Source organism: Capsella rubella, unplaced genomic scaffold (assembly GCF_000375325.1).
Source record: "Capsella rubella cultivar Monte Gargano unplaced genomic scaffold, Caprub1_0 scaffold_1, whole genome shotgun sequence".
Taxonomy (NCBI): Eukaryota; Viridiplantae; Streptophyta; class Magnoliopsida; order Brassicales; family Brassicaceae; genus Capsella; species Capsella rubella.
The window spans coordinates 8976684-8984269 of NW_006238923.1; the positions used below are offsets into that span (position 1 = coordinate 8976684).

Below are 7586 nucleotides of genomic sequence, written 5' to 3' on the forward strand. Positions count from 1 at the left end.
GTGGATCGGACGCGGCGATGCTAAACGACGCTGTTTCGAAGGCTCGTGAGGTTTTGTTCGAGAAGGCTGTTACGCCGAGTGACGTCGGGAAACTGAACCGTTTAGTGATCCCGAAACAACACGCGGAGAAGCATTTTCCGTTACCGGCGATGACGACTGCGACGGGGATGAATCCGTCTCCGACGAAAGGTTTGTTGATCAACTTGGAAGACAGGACAGGGAAAGTGTGGCGGTTCCGTTACAGTTACTGGAACAGCAGTCAAAGCTACGTGTTGACCAAGGGGTGGAGCCGGTTCGTTAAAGAGAAGAATCTGCGAGCCGGTGATGTGGTTTGTTTCGAGAGATCTACCGGACCAGACCGGCAATTGTATATCGACTGGAAAGTCCGGTCTAGTCCGGTTCAGACTGTGGTTAGGCTTTTCGGAGTCAACATTTTCAATGATAGACCAAACGGCGTCGCAGTGGACTGTACTGGTGGCAAGAAGAGATCTCGGGATGATGATTTGTTTTCGTTAGGGTGTTCCAAGAAGCAGACGATCATTAACATCTTGTGACAATTTCCATTTTTTTTTTAAAAATTGTTTTTCTTTTTTACTTTTCTTTTCTCTATTAAATTGGCAAGTTGTAAATTAGGACATGACAAGAAAAAAATGACAACTAGAGAAAATAGTTTTTGTTTACATCTAATTAGGGTTTGTTTTTCACCCTTTGCTGAAATATTATGAAGTGTTTAGTTTCCACCTTGATCTTATTTCACCTATCTTTATTGCATATATTTCAATTGGAATACAATTTGTTAAAGAGTATATAATATCTTTAATAAAATTAATGCATGCACTTACATATGTACATTATTGGAGAAAATTATCTTAATAACGATCAAGAAAACAGAATAGTATAGTTAAATGTCAACATGGCCAATAAGGAAACGTGGGTGCGATACGAAAAATCTATTTATGTGGTCGAGATGCTTAAACGGAGAACAACATCATCGATTGTTCAAAGATTTTGTACGTTGCTTTATTAAACTAAGTTTGAAAACTGATTTTTCATGTACGATTTGTGGAAAACACTGACCAAAAATAATTAAGAACATGCACGGAATCTAAATTACGGTTTTAGAAACCATTTGAATTATATATTTAATGCAAGTACTATATGATCTCGAAGTTGATAATTGTTTGTCTTATGTCGTAAGATTCATGCATCTTGATTTATTTCACGAAGTATAGTTGTGTTTTTTAAAAGACTCAATTAGATCTTAAAGGACTATACACAAAAATGTATGTGCAGTAGACACTGGTTCATGTATTGTTTTTGTCTCATAAACAATAATTAACCACAGTTTTTATATTTTCAAACATGTACGTGACACTGTCAAGATATTTTATAATTCATTATAATGTTGAAATATTTAGATAAGTTAATGAAAGTACGTATAAGACGAAAAACAAAATCTAGTATATGATGAAATTGTTACCTACTAATAAAACCGTAACATAATTATAATGAGAAAGATTAATTAGCAAAAATAACTGTCTTGATGAATATTGCTCTAATGACTTAAAGCCCATCACGTATAAAAAGGTCCATGCTCATTAACGTTTGTCGATTCTTTTATGGAAACATGTAATCTATTTTTTTATGTCTTTTGGGTTTGAAATGTAAATTGAGTTTGACACACGTACAATAGCCCAACTCATTGTGAGTTATTACTTCTGACTCTTTTCTTTTTTGTCCAAATATTACAAGGAACATCAATGATAATTGTTACACATATGTGTTATCACTCGAACAGTTCAACATATCACATTTTCTTTTCCTGTTAACATTTGGTCGAACCGTAACAGCTAAAATACAATTACATATTCGATGTAACCTTTACTATCTAGTATAACATATACGTAGCGGCTCCCGTTCAACATAAGATAAGTAATACGTCTTTATTTCTTATTTGGTCTTCAATATGTAGTTTTCAGTTTCAGGCTCTGCTGTCATATTTTGTAAGTAGAGAAATATAAACATAAAAATTTTGTTACCTAGCTGGGATAATAAAATAAAAACTGTTATAGATTACTATGTAACAGATGACCTTGTCTCTCGAGAAACAATTTCTGTGTTTTATTTTCTCAATATTCTATCTACAGTATGTCGTGCTTGCATGAGTTCTTTATCATCACTTTGTATTCATTCTCAAACAACACAACCGATTCTTAACACACGTTATATATTCGTATATTCCTTTTACAGTAATACTAAGTGAATATATAAAAAGGCAAGTAACTCCACTAAATTAGTCTGTTAAGCTCCACCCAAAGTTTTACCAACATCTTTTTAGTATTAGCTGTTGCAATTGACACATACCTAATTGATTTATTTTAGATAACTACCTAACTAATTAACTTTAAATCATAAACCAAATTCATCTTGAAGGACCTAGACTCAATAGACTAATGAAATAGATATTATAACTTCTGGAATCCCAAAGCCAATGACATTCACCTCACCTGCCATCTCAGCATATTTTAAGACCATAATTATATAGATGTCCATTGACTCAGAGCATGGGCATTGGTAAGACTTAGATTTAGGTCTCATTGTTATTTTAATAATTTTTTGATGAAGGGACAAATGTTTAATTTGTATGTACGAGCATTGGTGTCCTACGTATTTTGTCCCACGTTAAAAAAAATCAATTTTTTAAATTCTTTTATTTTAATTTATAAGTAAAAACATTTGAAATATTGGATTAATATATAACATATTAAGATTGGAAAAATTGAAAAATTACAAAGTTACAAAAACATGAAAAAACATAAAACATACGATAAAGACATTAAAAACATAAAACATAAAACATACAAAGAAAAAAATATTTTATTGAATTTTTAGAAATTTGGAACTTAATCTTCATTATCTGGAAGATGTCCAAAAGTACTCTAAATATGCTCAATCAAATCTTTTTTAATTGTTCATGGGATTGTCTATCCCAAACTCTTGTTCAACAAGTAATCGTTGTGCCGATATTTGAACCCACACCGGCGGTACCAATGGTATATGTTTGATTAACATCTTCTTTGTGTTGAAATTCAGAAACATTTGGGAGACTGTATGTATGTCGTTCATCTTCCACAATCATATTATGGAGTATAATACATGCTTTTATAACATTTGCTATTTTATTTTTATCCAATAAAAGAAAAATGATTTTTTTTTAATAATGGCAGACTCTGAGAAAAAGAGAAAAAGGAATACACGAATCGACCCCAAAAACAAATTTTCCTTCACTTATCCATAAACCAATCAACAATGTACACGTGGCCGGAAGGACGGACGTATTTCGTCCCTTTTGTAAGAATGTTTCTTCTATTATTATGCATATTTGATTTATTTTTAAATAGTGTAATGTGTAGGACTTGTGATATTAACGGCGATGTCCATGCTCTCACCCTAGTGACTATATATAGTATTAGATACCAAAAAGATTGTTATTGAACCAGTGAAAATGGATGCTATTATTTTGTTTTTGTCACAATTTGTTTGGTTTATAAAGGGAAAGGCTGACAATCTTGTCTACATTTCCGAAGAAAAAGATTATCAATTTTAAACCCGGAAAAAAAATATCTAAAATCAAAACATGTATATCTTCTTGAAAACTTAATAAAATAGGTGAGATGGTTAGCTGTATTTGAGGTAAAGGGAAGGCCACTTGGCCTTGGCCTTTAGGAGAAGGTAAGGGTCAGCTTTGTTAATCCAACCTCTTTGTTAGAGGGGGTGTTTTAATGCAAATTCAAAGAGATTTGAACTCGATGGGTTGGTTATCTCCTGATTACATGGATCACTGTCTTAATAAGAATGTAACTTAATCAAGAACTTCAAAAAAGTTAGTCGTCTAAAGAAAAAGTAGGCGTTGAATATATTATTTATAAAGATACCTTTTCCTATACGTTTTCATAACATACATAGTATATAATTTTGATTTCATGTTCTACAACTTAATTTACATTGTGATGACTTTACAGTTTGAGATATATAGTGAGAATGATGAATAATGAAATGATAGAATAGTGGTTAGCTTGAACAAAACTCTAGTGAAACTATTATGAAAGTTAAATAGATATACTGCGGGAGAAAGATATACTTTTTGTTTCGTTACGAATTTAAACACATCCTATAGGAATCAAAAACATAAATCACACTTCGAGAACGTTAACACTTGTTATGTTAAGAAAAAATGTTTTTTCATGTTTATCTTTTATAGAAATTAAGATTCCTCTTAAAAGAATGATACCAATTTTTTTTGCTTTTTTTCACAAGAAGATAATTTAAAATGGGTAGAGAATATCTAAAAACTCAAGAGAAACAAAAAGAAGGCAGAGATATACTTTGGACAGCACAGATATCATAATTAAAAAGCATACAGTATATGTTTTTTTTGGGTAAGGAATCATTTTTCTTGTGATTCTCTAATCAGTTACAAGAAAAAGGCCAAAATATATATATTCTTCTTTTTTTTTTAATAAAGAAAAACAAAAATAAACCAGAATATTCGGCCACGGGGGACCATACACACCTCAAAATGAAAACAAACGAAAAATGGAATTTTAGAAAAAATATTCGTTAGCACACCACAATGAAAATTATTTGATTATTTATTCTCAACATTAATAAATAAATAAATAAGAATCTGCAATTAGTTTTAAATAATCACCGCCTTGAATTGGAAGAAAAAATGATTATGTGTTTTCTCTCTTAAATGGTCGTTGGTCCATTCTTCATGAACAAGTTGCCACCTGGTTCCGTTACCAAACCGCGTTACTACTTACCACCGCCATGGACCAGAACGTCTTTGTTTAGTGTTTTTACTTGTTAAAGTTAAGTCTTTGTAATACAATTGTTCAATTCCATTTCCATTTACCATACTTACAGTCTTACACAAAACAAATGTGAATTACTCGAAAGATACCCAAAAAATGAAACCTTACTTATTATTGTTGTGTGTAAATGTGTAATGTTGTAATCTCTCTACTGTTTTACAATTTTATTCAAAAATTTGCAACCTAGAACAACGAACATTCTTGGTTACACAACACAATATATCATAAAGAAACGAATTTTTTCATTTTTTTTTTTCATACAAAAATGGGGAACTATTTAGGAAAGAGGGAGAAGGTGTGGTGTGTGGGTTGAAGAAGATGTCGCCGGCGATTTGCAACGCGTGCTACTTCTTTCTCCCGACGGTGAAGGTTGCTGTGGTTGTGTAGCTACAGGAGCGTATACTCTACCGTTCGTTGCATCATGCGACGATGGAACCCAAATGCCTTCAACCACCATGAACTGCCGTTGTTGTTGTTGTTGTTGTGTATTTTCTCCGACGTTGGTTGATACCGGAGTAGCTGGTCTTCTTGTGTGAAGTCTATATTTCTGTAAAAAAATATCAAGAAAGTTCAATAATATTGAAAACTTTAGAAATTATGAAAAGTATCATTGATTAGTGGAGAAACATAAAATGATTAGTGGGTGTTGTTGTTACCTGTAAATGGCTTTTAACTTCGTCATTGGTTAAACCATCGACCTTCATGAGATCTCTAATTTGCTTTGGTGTAGCAACTGCAATATTTGGCAATAATTAAACCCACAATGAGTATTTTTTACTTTGTTATCAAAGTTTGATTCGGACAACTGAAAATATTAGATTATGGTTTTTACCATGCGATCCTCCGAGCTGCTGAAGTGCGTGCAAGAATCTCCGGTGTAACTCCGGTGACCAGCAACGTCTTTGCTTCCTATTAGATGGAGATTGTTTCAGCTGCTCAAACTCGTTTTTACCTCCGACAGTAGTTTCAGCCGTGGAGCTAGATGTCGTCGTAGGCGTCGGGGTGATTGCTTTTATCAGCGGTTGAGGAGAATCATCATTATTATAATTAGCCTTCTTATTAGGTTTATCCTTTTGAAACGGTTGAAACGCACCGGCGTTGTTGCGTTTGACCTCAATTACAGCTGCCTTCTTGTTAATAATGACTTGATCATCTTTAGGTTGTGGATCTGGCGATGATTGGTTCCATAGCTGAACAGATCTAAGCCAATCCGATTTCTTCTTATCACCACCAGCGTTATTGTCACTATTCGTTTTGATGCTCTCGTCACGATCAGCTACATGATCTTTATCGTTAGCATCGGATGAAGATGAAGTCCACTTGATTGGGATGAACTCTTCAAACACGGGAGCAGCATCGCCGCACTCGCTCGTAGTCCGCTCAGAACATTCTGATTGGCTACGAGCGTGTTCTGACATCGAAGATGATTCAGATAGTTCCTTCCGGCACGACTCAATCGCTGTAATATAAACGATTAAGAATTGAATGAAAAAACCAAAAGAAACATAAAAAAATGTGTAATAGTATGTAAAAAATGAACATACCTTGGGTAACAAGCTCCAAACAGAGAGGAAGCTCACGCTGAAAGACTTGAATCTTTTTTTGTTCTTGTTCAAGGGCTTCGACGTAATCATGACATCTCTTCATATTGTTGGTGTAATCCATTGCACCGCTCTTAAGCATTGTTTTATACAATGGATCTAGCTATAAGACTTAGTAACAGAGGATTTTGGATACGGGATCTAAATGAAGGAGAGAAAAGGATCAGAATATAAGCTTGAAGCACAAGTTGGGAAGTTTTAAGGAGAGAAAGAGAGAGAGGTATATAGAAATGGTGTGTCTAATAATCAAGGTCGGGCCGTCGCGTACCTAAAACCGAATCTTTTTTAAGAAGAGAAGAAAAAAAAAAAGGTAAAAAAGATTTATTATGAGTTGTGGAGGAAATGGTAAAATAGCATAAGGGGGGGTATTGGGAGAATGATTCCAAAAGAGTTGGTAGATTTCAAAAGTTGATAGATTTTAAAATTCTCAAAGATTATTTTAGATTCTAATAAATTTGTTTACCTAAATTTGTGGATTCTTTGTAGTAACTTTTCTAGATTTTAGTAGATTGTTCATAACTTTTAAAAAAAAAAAATGTAAAATGAATATATGATTAACGTTTGCTTTCCATATATAAGCAAACAATATCATTATTTATTTCTTTATATTGGTGTATTTTGACATAGAGAATAACTCATAGCTTTTCCTTCATCTTCTTGGACGACGAACACTCACCAGGTAATAGATCTTTGCTCTTCAATATTATAGTTTTGTTATATTCTAGAATAGTTGCAATTTTTTTTTTCTTATTTCCAAGTTACGTATGCTATTGTCCTTCAATATTGTATTTTTTACATCCTAGACTATTTACTATTTTGTCTTCTTTTTGCAAGTTACGTATGTTTGTTGATTTTTTTGGTTTATTAATATTTTATGTGAAGCTCTAAGGTTTGTATTCATATGCTTGATTGTTTAGCATATTTTTAGTTATACTAACTACCATAAGTTTTCAAAAAAGATTATAATGGATGAAAAAGAAAAGCAATATACTCAGTGGACTCTGGATGAAACGAAAGTGTTGGTCGAACTACTTGTCGAGGGTATTCAACGTGGATGGCGTGACACTAGTGGTGTAATGAATAAGGCAACGGTGGAACATAAAATACT

The 7586-nt window shown here is 33.1% G+C and overlaps 2 protein-coding genes across 2 annotated transcripts; one reads left to right on the top strand and one right to left on the bottom strand.

Annotated features, from left to right (window-relative positions):
• The first annotated feature begins 6 nt into the window (after nucleotides 1-6).
• On the top strand, nucleotides 7-744 carry LOC17900630 (AP2/ERF and B3 domain-containing transcription repressor TEM1). Its single transcript, XM_006304179.2, has one exon. It carries the CDS (start codon nucleotides 18-20, stop codon nucleotides 552-554), a length of 537 nt encoding a protein of 178 aa, XP_006304241.1. The 5' UTR covers nucleotides 7-17; the 3' UTR covers nucleotides 555-744.
• A 4219-nt stretch (nucleotides 745-4963) lies between these two features.
• On the bottom strand, nucleotides 4964-6829 carry LOC17898002 (transcription factor HHO3). Its single transcript, XM_006305061.2, has 4 exons — nucleotides 6422-6829; nucleotides 5710-6336; nucleotides 5534-5610; nucleotides 4964-5424 (listed from the first exon to the last, which is right to left on the bottom strand). The coding sequence occupies exons 1-4, from the start codon at nucleotides 6558-6560 to the stop codon at nucleotides 5155-5157; spliced, it is 1113 nt and encodes a 370-aa protein (XP_006305123.1). The 5' UTR covers nucleotides 6561-6829; the 3' UTR covers nucleotides 4964-5154.
• Nucleotides 6830-7586: the final 757 nt, after the last annotated feature.

Coding starts and splice junctions, on each gene's coding strand:
- LOC17900630 (XM_006304179.2), top strand. CDS start 18: ATGCTAAACGACGCTGTTTCGAAGGCTCGTGAGGTTTTGTTCGAGAAG.
- LOC17898002 (XM_006305061.2), bottom strand. CDS start 6,560: ATGCTTAAGAGCGGTGCAATGGATTACACCAACAATATGAAGAGATGT. Junction 5,611..5,709: donor GCAGCTCGGAGGATCGCATG/GTAAAAACCATA, acceptor CAAATATTGCAG/TTGCTACACCAAAGCAAATT. Junction 5,425..5,533: donor AAGTTAAAAGCCATTTACAG/GTAACAACAACA, acceptor ATTTTTTTACAG/AAATATAGACTTCACACAAG.